Source organism: Bos indicus x Bos taurus, chromosome 8 (genome assembly GCF_003369695.1).
Source record: "Bos indicus x Bos taurus breed Angus x Brahman F1 hybrid chromosome 8, Bos_hybrid_MaternalHap_v2.0, whole genome shotgun sequence".
NCBI classification, from domain to species: Eukaryota; Metazoa; Chordata; class Mammalia; order Artiodactyla; family Bovidae; genus Bos; species Bos indicus x Bos taurus.
In genome coordinates, this window is record NC_040083.1 from 63,695,868 (window position 1) to 63,711,937 (window position 16,070).

The following is a 16,070-nucleotide window of genomic DNA, read 5'->3' on the forward strand; positions in this document are numbered from 1 at the left end:
TCATCTAGAAATGAAAACCAGGAACTGACCACAGAGCCACAGCCCAGTGTGGCTACTTCGTACACGGGGGAGAGAGGACCCTGCGCCTGCCTGGCTTCAGAACTGTCCAAGTCTCAGCTCATCTCAGCTGCGCCTCCTCTCCCCCAGATATCTTACACTACTGGGCCTGGTGGTAATCATAATAAAGAGCCACCATTTGAGGGTTTAGCCAGTGCCAGGCCCTGTGCTATGCCTAGTGCACGTGGAACAGTCTACCCTCGGCTCCTCCTTCCCCTGTGAACTCTCCTGATGGCTTTTGGAGACTGAGACTGGTTCATCTTTCCCCAGTCAGTCATCACAGTGCCTGGAGTGGTATCTCACTTAAAAATTGTGTTCCTTCCCCTGTTTATTGGCATCTCCTATGGCCAGTTACTGTTTTAGACAGAGAACAAAACAGATGTAAATTCTTGCTCTCCCGGAGCTTATGTTCTGGTGGCGGGAGATGGTGGTGCAGGCAAAGCACAAAGAGGAGAAGCTTGGAATATTAGATATATTTACATTTAAAAAATTAGGATTCTCTTTATTGCATTTATTTACATGTATCGCTTATTCCCCTTCACCCCGCCCCCACCAAATGTGCCGTTCCTGGGTGTTCAAGGGAGTTGCGAGTCAGGGGTGCAGGGCAGGGTCCAATCCAGCTGTGTGACCTTGGGACATTCCCTGCATCTCTCTGAGCCTCCAGGTTCTTCGTTGTCATTTAGGGAAATCACAGCGATTCCAGCCTCTCTTGGCTGGTGAGAAGATTCCATTGGCCCGTGAAAAGGGAGTGTTCCGTCGGCCTGGCAGCCCGGACACTGATAGACTAGAGGGCGGGAGGGAGCTGCCCGCTGACCCAGACGAGCGCGGGCGCGGGGCCTTTCTTGGTTACCCAAGGCCGCCCGGGTGGAAGCTGCGGCTGGGGGGCGCGCATCCGTCGAGGGGGAAAGGGGCGTGGGCAGGCGGTAATTGCAGCCAGGAGTCCCGGGGTTTGAGTGCGCCGCTGCGGCTCTGCCCGAGGTGGGGCGCGGCTCTGCCCGAGGTGGGGCGCGGCGCGGCTCGCGCGGGAGCGCTGGGTGCGGCGGAGTCGGGTTTCGGTGACTCAGGACGCGGGCCGTGCTGGGATCCTGCTCGCCGCTGCCGCTGCCGCTGCCCCTGCCCAGCGCCGTCTTTGTTCCAGGCAGGAAGGACGAGCGGCCCGCGCGCAAGGTCCGTTGCAGTCTGCAGAGCTCGGCTGCCCGGTGCCCTCGGGGGCCCGCCGAACGGCGGGATGGCGCCCAGGTATGACTCGCTACCCCGCGCCCCAGCCCCCGCCCCCTACCGCCCGCCTCACCTTTCTCCCTCGACCACTTCTTGCAGGAGGGACGCACAGTGCTGGCGCCTGCTTTTGCTGCTTTCCACCTCCGCGCTTCTGCCCGGTGTCACTCGGACCCGCTCTGCGACAGGTAAGCAGCCCGGCCCGAGCGCTGCACCGGCAACCTCCGCGCCCCAGAATAGTTGGTCTTGGCGGCGGGAGCGGCTGCGGTGCGCGCCTCATTCCTGGACATAAAAGGGAGTCCTCGCCGCTCGGGGCGCACTGGTGGTTCGGCTGCGGCTTCCCCAGGCGGTGCAGGGGATTCGAGGGTTGAAAAAGAGTCTCTGGGCGGCCGAAGCGGGCGGAGCAGTATCCTGGAACCCGAGGCGTCTGAGCTAGGCGCAGCCCTTTCAATCTTGGGCATAGAGGGACTTTGGAAGCCCAGTAACAGTGCCAGCGGTCTCCACTGGAATAGTTCGCTCCAGCTCACCCAGCGCCCGCGCTCAGGTGGTGCGTGCTGGTTGGCTTATTGCAAGGGCAGATGTGATGACCCGTCTGTACACAGGTGCGGAAGCAGACCGCCACCACCTGGCGCTTTGCCGCGCAAGAAATAACGGGACCGAATTGCTCTGATACCTAACTTAGCCCTGAGTTACCTGGAGAACCCCATCCATCGTGGGCAGTGACTCTATGGATGATGGGAAGAGCTATAGACTGGGAACCAGGGGATCTGGTACTTTCTGTTCCTGGGTCTTTGTTTCCCCACCAAGACCCAGAGGCGGTTGTATGAAAAGAATATAAGTTAAAATAGTTTTGACCTAAGGTGTGTGGCTGGATTAGGTGCCATTGGACAATGAATTTTACTATTCTGTGCCTCACTTTTCATATCTGAAAAAGGGAAATACTTAGACCACCTTTCCTCCTAGGGATGCTGTGAAGATTAAAAGAGATATTAGAAATAATATGCTTTCCACACCATGACACAAAATAAGTGATGGAAACTGCAAGTTGATCCTTGCAGTAGCTATGTTGGAAAGCATTGCAGGCATTTTTACAGCAGAGGATACTCAGGGTGAGACAGGCTTTAGAAACTGTTCTGTGCAAAAGGCAGGGCTTGGGCCCAGGTCTCTAGGCTTTCTTTCCCTGCTCAGCCCTTTCTCCATGCAGTTTTGCAGGAGAACTACCACGCCTCAAATAGTAGCCTCTGACTGCGTTTGGAATTAGGAGATTAGTACACACTCTCAACAGGAGTAAGTGAGCAGTGTGCAGGGATACTGTGGTGGGGGAGACAACCTCTATCCCTTGAAAGAAACTGACAACCGCCTCGCTGGCTGTGTTTAACTCTCTGTGTGCTAGAGGAAAGCTGGGACAGCCCAGACTGTGTCTCCTTGGGAGCAAGACTCAAAGGCCATGACAACTTTTCCTGCCAGAGCATCCGACTGGCATTTCTTACAGATCAAAGGGCAGCTGGAGCACAGTTTTGGCTTCTCAGCACTGTGGCCCATGTCAGAACGTTGCAATTTTGCATGTGACATAGGGTACTGCCAACTCAGTGGCAGAGGGCATTTTCAGATTCTGTGGTCTTTTGTGAACTTTGCTGTAACCCCATCCCCCAAATGGAGAAGGTTCTGGAGTTTCTTTCTCCTCCTGCATTTGTAGGCTGGCTCCCTCAATGCCAGGTCAGGGCTGTTTTTCTAACACAGAAGAAGTCCTGTAAATATCCATAATGTAAAAAGGGCCTGCCAGGAAACCCTCGGGAGATGAAAAGGGCCTGGAGAGGGCCATTTGCAATTGAAGGGTAATTGATGAATATTCACTGTCCCTCTGGGATTCTGGAGAGACTCTTCCTAGATGTGGAATATCCTCTGCAAGTCAAATCTTGCATGAAGTTTATTGAGGCTAATGCTTGTAAACCACTTCATAGGTGTGTATGATACGTTCATACTTCATTCACCCAGTCCTCACAATCACTCCAGGAGCTGGGTACTGGGACTGTGCTCAGATGAGGAAACAAGGCCCAAAGTCCCAAGGCTTCTCAGCTCCCAAGGGTTTCCTGGCCCACCCTGTTTAAAAAGACCCTTGTCAATGGGCCCCTTGTCCCCCACATCGACCTTTCGTGTCTGATTTCTTTCACTCAGCATGTTTTTGAGGTTCATTGATGTTGTAGCATGTATTAGTACTTCATAATTTTATGACCAAATAATGTTTCATTGTATGGACATAGTGCGATTTGTTTATCCATTCTTCCATTGATAGAGCCATTTGTGTTGTTTAAGCTTTTTGGCTGTTACGGTTAGTGGTTTTGCGACATTTGGGTACAAGGACTTGAGTACTTGCTTTCAGTTATTTTGGTTGTATACCCAACAGTGAAATTGCTGGGTTATATCATAATTCCACACTTAAATTTTAGGAAACTCTTAAACTATTGTCCATAGTAGCTGAACCATTTCACGTTCCCACCGGCAGTGTACAAGGGTTCCAATTTTTTCGTATCCTTTCCAACACTTGTTATTTTCTGCTTTTTAGGTTACAGCCATCTTACTGGTAGCTTTCTGTGGTTTTGATTTGCATTTCCCTAATGACTAATGATGTTGAGCATCTCTTCATGTGTTTCTTGGCCATTTGTGGGTCTTTTCTGGGAGAAACTCTGAATACTAATCAGGGCAGGTTTAGGATTTCCTGCTAATCCTCTGATTCTTGCTGGTGGCCAGCTGATATGCTTTCCTGAGTGAGAGACAAGGGGATGGGAGTCACAGCTAGGATTTTACATCACTGGCCTCCTGGCTTACCTATGCTCTAGCCTGTAATGAGTTCCTGTTGTCCACGTACCATTAGAAGTTGTGATGAATATGAATGATTGTAGTATTTTAATTACTGGCTGAATTTTTGGTTTTCTCTAAAGTTGGGAATGCCTATGGTGGCATAAGGTCCTGCTTATATGTTTTATAACAGATTGAAAACTGTTTTACAGCAGATTGAGGCTGAAAACCCTCGGCACACTGAACCACTCATAGCTCCCCATGTATATTTGGGATTTTGTAATTTCCTTGACTGTTCACAAGATGTGAATGAATCTCCCTGTCTAGAGTGCACTTCCTCACCCTGTTTCTCTTTAGGGTCTAATTCTTCCTCCCAGCTTAAACAGCATCTCTTATACGGAGCCTTCCCTAGGTCTCCCCAGCTGATCTTTCTCATCACTAAGCCACCACAGCCCTTCATCTATCTTTCCAGCACCAGCCACTGTCTCACCCTGTGCTGACAAAGTATTTATTTCACACTTTTTTTCTATGAGAGCACCTTGAGGGTGTGGATCATGCCTTATTCATCCAGAATTTGCCACTTGGACCTTGGCCATTTCATCGTTATGATAAACAGTGCTGTTGGGAACATCTTCAGACAAATGACCTTTGTTTTCTTCTGGGATTATTTCCTTTAACTAGATTTCCGCAAACAGATTTGCCCATCAAATAACAGACTAGTTGGATAGTTCTTAATATATATTTAGATGGGTCTTTCTGAGATACAAATTGAATCGTGTTGCTCCTTAGTTTAATTGCTCCTGCTGGGTTCCCCGTGCACCTAGGATGGAGTAATGCTTCTTGCCTCCAAGTCCCCCTGTGTCCCACCTCTGTGTCTTTGCATGGGCCAGTCCCTTTTTGGAATGCCTTTCCCCTTGTTCATCTAGCACCCTCTCATTCATCCTTTAGGATTCCTCTCTGGGAAGCCCTCCTATTTTACCAGGCATGTTGACTGTCTCTCCTCTGGGCGAACACTATATATCACCACCTCTCAGTCACAGGGCTTCCCAGGCTGGACCATGACCATTGATTACTCATCTGTTCGCCACCCGCACCCACCCCCCCTCCACTACACAGGGAGTTCTGTGAGCCAGGGACTGGGCCTTGCCCAGATTCTGAATCCCAGAACCTAGCACTGGGCCTGGCACAGAGTAGGTGCTCAATGACTCAAGAAGGGAAGGAATGGGCAGGTCCAGCCTGTGGTCTAGGGAGAATGCACCCATTTACCATGTCCTCTGCCAGGTCTAAGTCCTCCCCATTTTTCCACAGCTCTGCCAACTGTGGAGTGGCCATGGCTGAGTAATCAGGGCACGTTATAGGGCTTTTAGTTTTATTTAATGACTTTAATAACTAGTTATGCTGGAATTTACCCTAATGTTACTTTGCTCTTTATCTTTTTTCCATTACATCTATTTGTGTAAACAATTTATTTTCTAGCTTATCCCGCTCATACCTGAAAAGCCTCTATTTTGTCAAAATCTGTGCATTTATCTTTCTCTGCTAGCTTAATATATGAACTTATTTTCAAGTTTTCCTTGAATGTCCACAGCTTGATCCATTTAAAATGGACCATTGATTAAATAGATTACATAGAGTATATGCTGAGGTTAGTTCTTTTTCAAACTGGTACCCAGGATTCCCTGAAATACTAATTAAAATGTAAACTATTTTTCTATCATAGCATTGCTTCTGGTTATCTTATAAAATTTTCCTTTTCATGATAGAATTTTTTTGTGTAATCTTTATACTATTCTTATGCATATGTGTTATTTTTTTAAAAATTCCACATGGTCCTGATAACTATTGTTTTGTAATATGTCTTAAAATCTGGTAAGGGAAGTTACCCCTTCCTTCTTCACTAAGTCATAAATCCTTAGCATAGACTGATTTATCACATAATTTTCTCATGATATGATTGGATACTGGGAGTGTTGTAGTGGTGGTGGGTGGGTGAGGATTATAAAAAGTGAGGTAATCTTACAATAAGATTCAATTTAAGACCTTAATATGCGGTAAGGAGAACAGATAAGCAACTAAGACTTCAAAGTCAGAAGAGCAGGTTGTGGGGCCTGAGTTATTGCTGTTGATACAGAGCACAGTTTGCTGAGATGGGTCAGAGGTGTTGGGAGGGGCCCAGTTTGCTCACTGACCTCCTTCTTCCTCTCCTTTTCAGGAGAAAAAAAAGTATAGGGTTAGAGCAGAACCTAGAGAAGGCCCAGACCTCTTTCTGGGCAAGATCTAACGAGGCAACACATGAGGCTTAGGTCACCTAGTGAGTAAACCCACTCCTTACCTCCAATCAGAATCAACTCAACTCAGCCCAACCTAATCCCCGTGCAATCCATCCCAACCCAACTGTATCCAGTCCATTTCATCTCACACTTGTTACATGCCTTGTTACATGGATCACTTAAAGAACTGGACAGGGCAGAAAATTGTTCTGAGGGCCTTCATGTCTCTCTTGAGTGAGCAGGACCCTTGGTTTCAGGTGTTGGGGGAGCCCTTTTTCAGTTTGGAGAGCTTGGCTAGAATCTGGCCTGCAGAAAGCAGCGCTGCCTAGGTCTTTCCGGGAGTCACCCCTCCTGTCACTGAGCGCCTCAGATAGGACCCAGCTTAAAAGCCCGCTTCACCACTGGGAGGTCTTGGCAACTAATCTCCTCCCAAAGTAAATGTCTGCTGAGGTCCTCAAAACTGTCAGCTCTGTTCTGTGTTCTAGCTACTACTATAGATTTCTGTCTTCTCCTGTATTTCCTGGCTGCCTGCCCTCTCTAAGGCCCACTGGGGTGGGTGGCGAGATGACTAAAGAGCCACATGGGACCCTGTGTCCGTCGTGGAGGGACTCATAATCTAGTAGTAGAGACCGGGGTGCAGCAGCTGGCTTGAATGCTCTGGAGCTTGTCCCGAGTGTCCTAGTGTGGATGCAAGCAAGCCTCTGCACCACTGAAGTGGGGGTGTCCATTTACACCAGAAGATGGGGAGGCGGAGGGAGGTAAGCAGGCTTTGAAAGAAGAGATTTGTATTTTTCACTAACATTAAAATATTTTGATAATAAAAATAATAGTCACTGTACAAATCTAGGTTGGAAAAAAAGGAGTTTTGAAAGGTCACATGTTATCTCATGACTCAGAGATAAACTCTGCTAACATTTGTGGACTGTTTTTCAAGTTTATTTTCCATGCCTAAATATGCACATATATATGTTATAACATGAATAGATCATTCTGTACATTGTATTTTGTTGCTTGACATTTTTTCCCTTAACTATTATCTAGATACTTCCTCTGGAACATTGAATATTCTTCCCTAAATCCTTTGTAATTGACAGAGTATTTCATTATGTGGATTTCCCATAATTAACCTAGGCCTCTTTTAATCCTTTAGGCTGTCTCCAGTTGTTCTTTCCATAAACACTGTTGTGATAACCCTATTCTTTTTTTAAATTTTATTTAATTTTTATATTAATTTTTATGAATTTATTTTGGCTGCACTGGGTCATCATTGCTGCGCGGGCTTCTCTCTAGTTGTGGAGAGCGGGGGCTACTCTCTAGATGCGGTGCTCGGACTTCTCATTGCAGTGGCTTCTCTTGTTGCAGAACACAGGCTCTAGACGCACAGGTTTCAGTAGCTGGGGTTCCTGGACTCTAGAGCACAAACTCAATAGCTGTGGCAGACGGAATTAGTTGTTCCACAGCATGTGGGATTTTCCTGGACCAGAGATTGAACCTGTGTCTCCTGTATTGGCAGGCAGATTCTTTACCACTGAGCCACCAGGGAAGCCCAGTGATGACCCTATTCTTGTATCTCTGTATTTGATCTTTTCCGTAATTATTTCTTAGCACAAACTCCTAAAACTGTTGGGTCTGGTGCTTGCCCAATTTTTTCAAGGTCTTTCATTGTGTTCTCTTTTTTTTGGAAGGTGTAGTAATTTATATTCCCTGCAACCGTGTAAGAGAATACCCGCCTAGCTTGCTCCACTGTTGTCCACTGCTGCTGTTTTTCTCACTGAAAGGAGAAAATGACAACAGGGCAAAGGACAGTGCCCAGCATTACTGCTCCAAATTGTCCTTAGCTGAATGGTGCTGGGGATTTCCTCCTCCTCCCTACCATTTGTTCATCAGTTTGGCATGGGCCTTGTGGCAGGGCTAGAGGAGAAGAGGGTTATTCAGGAAATTAGAATGCAGGAGCTCAGGTCACAAGGACTTTGGTGGTTCTCAACCCTGGCTGTACCTTAGACCCTGATGCCCAGTCCTCCCCACGTCCAGGGTTCTTCATTTGTCTGGGGTCTGGTTTTCTGCAGGTTTTAAAAGGTCTTGGTGTGATTCTAAAGTGAGGCCAGAGTTGAGAACAAGCAGTGCAGTCCAGTGACTTCGTTTCAAAGGTGACAGTCCTGAGTCCTAGAAAGGGAAGGTCTTACCTGTGATTGTAACGCAAATGAGAGGCAGAGCTGCCACTGGACCCCAGAGGAGCTCTGGGAGCCCACACCCTGGGTTCAGATCTCAGCACTCTACTCCCTGTTGAGTGCCCTCTCTTATCCTTATTTTCCTTGTCTGTCAATTGGGACAATAATTCCTACTATGAGGAATAATGAGGGAAGCATGGGGCCTGTAACTGGTACAGTTCAGTACCTCTTTCCTTCCTGCTTCCACATCTCTGTGAGTCCCTGGAGGGCATGAACCCTACGTTATTTATCCATGTTTCCTCAGCGTCTGACATGGCACTGAATGGACACAATGAGCATTTGAACACATTTATGAAAGAATCATTCAAAGCCTGGGACTGTGGAGATCTGAGTGAAAACGCAGCATTAGGAACCCTGGACCATAGCGGAGTCTGTGTGAACCTCCAGCTCTGCTGGAAGACCACCCACAGCCATCCACTGTATGAGGGTGCTGCTGCTGCTGATGGTGGTGGTGGTGGAGGGGCCAAAGCAGGGTGGGAGCAGGGGCTGTGTACAACAGATACGTCAGGGATGGAGCACATTCCATGAAAGAAAATTGAAGGGACGCTTTTCCAGTCTTAAAAAGTTATAACCATTGCATTCTGTAGAACAGAGTCCAAAAAAAGGTGACAAATTCAACCTAAATCCATGAAGTTTCAACAGCGCCACACACTGTTGGGTCAGCCAGCTGCTTCTCCCCTTCCAGCTGTACAGTCTTAGTGCTAGCTTGTCCTGTCTTTGTTTCAGGCAAGCAAGCAAGTGTGTCTCCTGGCCTCCGTTCTCTCCACCTCCCCCTCTGTATTGCAGCCTTAGGAGTCTTCTGGCTTCTTTCCACTTAGGTGTGACCCACCAACCAGCAGTATCGGTATCACCTGGTGACTTTTTGAGCTGCAGACTCTCCGGTCCCGCTCACAGACCCAATGTATTAGAATCCGCATTTTAACAGGATCTTAACCTTTGAGCAGCAGTGTAAAACCAGCTCTTACTATGTCACCCCCTGCTGTAGAACCTTTTGTCATCTTCCCAAGCTGACCAGCTGTGATAGGGAAAGTACTGGCCCTCCAAATATGTCCACGTCTTAATATTACCCCAGAAACTGTGAATATGTTAGGGTCCCAGACAAAGGGGAATTAGAGTGCATATGGAGTTAATATTGATAAATATCTAACCTTCAAAAAAGGAGAGGACCCTGGGTTACTCAGGTGGGCCCAGTGTCATCACAAATGTCCTTGGAAGTGGAAGAGGGAGGCGATGTGAGAAGGACTTGACCTTCAGCAAATCAGTTGTATTTGCTGATGTTGAAGGTGGAGGAAGGGTCCATGAGCCAAGGAATACATGTAGCCTCTAGAACCTGGAAAAATCAAAAGAGAAAAAAAAACAGATTTTTTTCTTTAAAGCTTCCAGAAGGGAGCACGATCTGCTTAATTTTGATCTAAGATCTGTGTTGGACTTCTGACCTACAAAACAGGAAGGTATTGGTCAATTCCATAACACAGTATGGAAAAATCCAAACAAACTTTTTGGCCAACCCACTAATACATTTATGTTGATTTAAGTCACATAATTCGCAGTAACTTGTTACAGCAACCATAGAAAATGATTTTAACTCTCCTTATCATGGCATTTGACACCCTCTGAAGTCCTCCCAGTATGCTGTTTTAGCCGCATCTCCTGGAGTGTCCCTCCTCATAGCCTTATCTCAAACTGCACAGTCCCCAGGGTGGCTGGAACGTTGGGAGGCATCCTGAGAGTCTGGACTAACGTTATTCTCCCCTGTACCTCCAGCACCTAGCCCCATCCCTGGCTCTGGCAGGTACTTGGTCAATGCTCGTTAAATGAATAACCCAATGGAAGCCTGCTGTATTCTTTCAGATCACCACCAGCCACATAGGGTCCCTAGTAGGCTGGAGGCAGATATGGCAACAGAGGGGCTCCGCTTCGATGTTCCCCTGCTCTTTTATTTTGGGCAAATGGTCGGCTCTCTATGAGCCTCAGTTTCCATATCCTGGAAATAAAGGAATTGGACTAGATGAACCCTAAATGCACTGTTAACTGGAACTTTCTAGGATATCTGAGTTCACTTTGCCCAAACTTTGTGGCAGCTATGGGAGGTGATTCAACTCAGCAGCTCTCAGTCTGGTTCCCACCCTTCCCTGACATCCTTTTCCATGGGTCAGGGTACAGAACTGTGCCCAATGGCTGTGTGTATTTGGTACAAAACGGCGACCACAGATTTTCTCCTTTCCTCTCGAGTTAAAATGTCAAATTACTCACTCTCTCACAGGACGAAAAAGGGAGGGTAAAAGAAACCATTTCTCACTGCAGAGTTTTTCCATGTGACACATTTTCTAATTTTATTTCAGGTTTAACTGTCTAGAGTAGGTGGTGCCATTTCAGCGTCTCCCCCTCCCCTTTTAGAATATGAGCTTCCAGTTGAAGAAGTGGAATGGTTTTGCTTGTTTAACATTTGCAAGTGTGGGCTGCTATCAAGCTGCAGCTGAATGTCTTCATTTTCTCTGCTGCAGGAAGTGCTCTTAGGTGCACAGCACTAAGCTAATAGTAGGATTCCTGGGGTCTGGACCCTCTGTGGGGAGCTTGGCCAAGTCACTTCCACTCTTGGACTCAGACACTTAATCTGCAAAGAGAGGGAAAGGCTGGGTCACTATAGAGACTGCATGGCCCATGGGAAGGACTGTTTGGTGGGCCCTGTTTCTAAGAGTAGTTTTGTTTGAAACTTTGTTGGAATCATGTGCCCCTAAGTTTTTATTTGCCATTAGCTTTGTCATCTCTGCACTGTCGCTGGAAGTGCATGGAATGACTGAGTTTTCAGCGCCTGGGAAGACTGTTGTGACTTTGTTTCAGAGAAATTGATTCTGCCCCTGCAAGGTCGGTTTCATCCAATCTCATCCTTTCATTCCTTCACCCCACTGGGTCCAGGCCTGTGTCATGCTCAGTAAGGGACTGTCACAGCAGCTCCCTGTCCTGGCCTAAGACCCCCCATCTTTCTGACCTCTAGTGCATCTTCTCACTGCAACCTGAGTGGCAGATGCCATCATGTCGCATCCCATGAGAACCCTTCCCTGCTTTCCATTGCAGCACCTGAAATTCTACCCCAAAGCTCTTAGTAGAGTGCCTGGAACACCATGAACCCTCAGTGAAGGGTAATGGCCATGGTGATGAGGTTCAAACTCAATGCTAACTGATGAGTTAAACTAACTGACGGTCCCTAAACCTTCCTGTGGCCTCTTTCAGCATAGCTTGTACCTGGTTTCTTCCATCAGAATCACTTGTAAGTCCATCTCTCCAAGGATAGGGAGAGCCAGGGCAATGCCATTCGTCTTTGGAGTTCAGAGTCATTGACCTTGCAGTGGAGGGAGATAAACAGCCATAATCCAATGTGGGAAAAATGAGATATAGTTAAGCATGGACTTTGGAAGTATGGTTGCATGAGTTGGATAGATTTAATGCCAAAATTTCTTGATGGTCATCCTGCTTGTCACTGCCTGGTAGGTTTTTCAGTCACTCATTTGTTCCCTCACTTTTTTTTTTTAATTTTATTTTTAAACTTTACAATATTGTATTAGTTTTGCCAAATACCGAAATGAATCCGCCACAGGTATACATGTGTTCCCCATCCTGAACCCTCCTCCCTCCTCCCTCCCCACACCCTCCCTCTGGGTCGTCCCAGTGCACCAGCCCCAAGCATCCAGTTTCGTGCATCGAACCTGGACTGGCGACTCGTTTCATACATGGTATTATGCATGTTTCAATGCCATTCTCCCAAATCTCCCCACCCTCTCCCTCTCCCACAGAGTCCATAAGACTGTTCTATACATCAGTGTCTCTTTTGCTGTCTCGTACACAGGGTTATTGTTACCATCTTTCTTTTATTTAATAAATATTTATTAGCTGCTTACTGTGTGCAAGGCAGTGTGGTACATCCTGGGTATAAAATGATGAACAACGTAGGCATGTTCCCCACATTGTGGAGCCTAGACTCTAATGCGGGACATAGATACTAAACAAAGGGTTGTGCTGCTGCTGCTGCTGCTGCTGCTAAGTCGCTTCAGTCGTGTCTGACTCTGTGCGACCCCACAGACGGCAGCCCACAAGGCTCTGCCGTCCCTGGGATTCTCCGGGCAAGAACACTGGAGTGGGTTGCCACTGCCTTCTCCATTGTGTGAAAGTGAAAAGTGAAAGTGAAGTCGCTCAGTCATGTCCGACTCTTCGAGACCCCATGGACTGCAGCCTACCAGGCTCCTCCATCCATGGGATTTTCTAGGCAAGAGTACTGGAGTGGCTTGCCATTGCCATCTCTGAAAGGGTTGTACAAAAAGCCCTAAATACCTGTGAAGAGTAAAAAGAGGTATGGAGAAGTAGGGAGCTGTGAGAGGCTTCCCAGGTGGCTCTAGTGGTAAAGAACTCACCTGCCAATGCAGGTTAGACATAAGAGATGCAGGTTCGATCCCTGGGTCAGAAAGATCCTCCGGAGAAGGGCACAGGAACTTTCCAACCCACTCCAGTATTCTTGCCTGGAGAATCCCTTGTTCAGTGGAGCCTGGCAGTCTGCAGTCCATGGGGTTGCAAAGAGTCAGACACGACTGAAGCAACCTAGCACACACATACAATGGGAACTATGAGAGCACACTCGTGGCCACTCTGATCTGTACTGTGGTGTCAGGAAACGCTCCCCAAGTTATGACAATTTAGCCAGGAAAGGGGTGGGGATGATGGACTAAAAGAGAAGGAGAGTGTTCTAGGTAGAGGCGACTGAATGAGAAGAAGATGGAAGCAGCCTCCTGGTGTGTGGCCTGAGCAGTTAATTCTCCAAGCCTAGGCAGGGAGGGAGGCTGGGATGGGACAGGACAGGACGGGACGGGATGGGGCTGGAGTGTGTGTATGTTGGGGGGTGGTCTCCAGTCTCCAGCATGAAAGCAGAGCCTCCGTGCAGTAGCTGCTTTTCTGACCCTGGCTCTGGGCGAGCCTCTGGGCTTCTGCCATGCCTTGGGTCCTGCCCAGTGCTTATAGCCCTGGGTGAGGGCCTCTGAGTGCTCCTTCCTGCCTGGCTCTTGCTTCTACTTACCCAAAAGCTAATGGCTTCAGCGAACGGCACAGGGTCTCCACCTTTGTGTTGCCCAAGAGACATGTTTGTGAGAGACTTTCAGTAAAATGATAGGGAAGCAGGGGTGAATGAGAGCCCAGAGCAGAGTCTCTGGTCCCACCTCGGCCACACAGAGCCTCCTAGGCCGACCCAACTGCCCAGCTGAGAGGTCGGGAAGGTCATGGGGAAAGGATTCTAAGAATTGCCCTCTGCAGTTAGTCTACAGTTAGTCTTGGCTCTGAAAAGCTTCTTCCTGTCTGAAATGAAGGGTTGGACCCGCCCTGAGGCTCATCCAGATATTATCTCTTCTGATTTCTCTCTCTGGATGTCTGTGTTCAGAATGTGTATCCACAAGCACAACGCAGAATTCTCTTGCCAGGGAATGGAGGTCGCGGGAATAATTCAGGTGGGAAGTTTTTAGATGTTTTCACTTGGGGACCAAGTCCTTTAGAGATGGTGGCAGAAGAGCGATGCATTGCCCACTTCTGTCCTGGCCGTTCCTGTACAGACCTGCGTCTCAAACAGGGTGTGCTCATGGTCCTTGGCTGTGTGACAGTGACGTGCAAAGCCACATTGTTTATTTCTGCATCCATTTTACCCAGCGGTTGGTAACTTGGGGAGTCCAGTGACAACTGGGAAGTAATTTAGAACATTTTTATACTAAACAGTCCACAGTTATTATGGAGTGGACTGCAAAACTTAAGTGCTTTTAACAATAGAGCAGGAGACTTTAATTAAATTTCCAAGCTCTGAACGGGGGTGGGGCAGGGGGTGGGAAGGGTGGCTCTTTGGGTAGACCCAGGCCCCAAGGTATAGGGTCCCCTCTCTCTGCTGGTAGGATGCTTTAGTGGAGATAATGTTACATATAGATTTGAGATCCCCAACTGGTGGGAGGCTTGAAATTATTGTAGTGGCTGCCAGAATCCATTCTTGTACAGACATTTCCTCCATCGATAGTTACCTCGTGCACTTGTGTGTGGAAAAGGCTATGGATGTGTTTTTAGCTTTTGATAAGATGGAAGTCGCTATTCTCCATAGCTGTTGTACTGGAACTTTCAGCTCCACAAGGGAAGAAAATTGTCTGTCTTAGAACAGAGCTACCATACAGTGCTGCTAAGTCACTTCAGTTGTGTCCGACTCTGTGTGACCCCGTAGATGGCAGCCCACAAGGCTCCCTTGTCCCTGGGATTCTCCAGGCAAAAACACTGGAGTGGGTTGCCATTTCCTTCTCCAATGCATGAAAGTGAAAAGTGAAAGTGAAGTCGTTCAGTCGTGTCCGACTCATAGCGACCCCATGGACTGCAGCCCACCGGGCTCCTCCGTCCATGGGAGTTTCCAGGCAAGAGTACTGGAGTGGGGTGCCATTGCCTTCTCCACCATACAGTAGGTGCTCAATAAATGCTAGTTGAATGAACAGTATGTGTGTTGGTGGCTATAAAAGGCTTCCCTCTCTCAGTCAGGAATTACCTTTCCAGGAATAAGTGTGTGGGGTGCATGAGCATGGGAACGTTGGGTGGAATGTGAAAAATGCTGTTCATGCATATGCATGCAGGAGACTGGCCAGTCCCACTCAAGTTCAAGGTTTCTAAGAATCCTTTTGAAGGCAGCCTCCTACCCAGTGTGGTCCGTGCCCATAGCGGCTCCTTGTGGGGGAAGGCACAGATCACCATTCATGTGCCTAGGGTAGCTGGGGATCCTAGGCTTCCTTCTTAGGGTCCATGTGTCCCTCAAACACCTCGCTCCCACCAAAACCCACTGGGGACCTTGAGGACCCAGAAAATGTTGGGCTTTCAGGGTCCTCTATCTGGCTCTCCTAAATTACAGAGAGGCGGGTGGAGGCTCAGAGAGAACAAGGGACATGATGAGAGTCACACAGTTCAGATATAAGGAGCTGGATCCAGAACTGGGTCTTCTGATGTCCAGGTGGCTGGCATCTCGCCACCCTCAAAGTCCCAGGTTTTGCTGCTGTTTCATCATAGACACGTTGTCCCATCGTCCTCAGGGATGGGGGAGGAAAGGTGGGGACAGGACTTCGCACATGCTGTGGGTCTCTTCTGTGCCTGGCAGCCTGTGGTTACAAGTAAGCCTTGGAAACACCATGTGCTGTGCTTAGTCACTCAGCTGTGTCCCACTCTTGGCGACCCCACTGACTGTAGCCCGCCAGGCTCCTCTGTCCATGGGATTCTCCAGGCAAGAATACTGGAGTGGGTTGCCATTCCCTTCTGCAGGGGATCTTCCTGACCTAGGATTTGAACCTGGGTCTCCTGCATTGTGGGCAGATAGTTTACCACCTGAGCCACCAGGGAAGCCCTTGGAAACATCAGATGGATTTCAAATCCCAATTCTTCCATGTGTCAGCTGAGTGACTTGGGCAGATTGCTCAGAAGGAAGGTTGGTTCCCTCATCTGGACAGGGGGTAGTCAG

The 16,070-nt window shown here is 48.2% G+C and overlaps 1 protein-coding gene across 5 annotated transcripts in view; it reads left to right on the forward strand.

Annotated features, from left to right (window-relative positions):
- Positions 1 to 818: 818 nt before the first annotated feature.
- Positions 819 to 16,070, forward strand: part of COL15A1 (collagen type XV alpha 1 chain) — a 101,613-nt gene continuing 86,361 nt past the window's right edge. For 2 of the 5 annotated variants that reach the window (XM_027549748.1, XM_027549751.1), the window contains exons 1-2: positions 819 to 1,296; positions 1,375 to 1,460. In XM_027549748.1, the coding sequence (XP_027405549.1) occupies positions 1,286 to 1,296; positions 1,375 to 1,460 (97 nt within the window). In that variant the 5' untranslated portion in view covers positions 819 to 1,285. The remainder of the gene's footprint in view (positions 1,297 to 1,374; positions 1,461 to 16,070) is intronic. The other 3 variants (XM_027549750.1, XM_027549753.1, XM_027549749.1) reach the window with 3 other exon arrangements.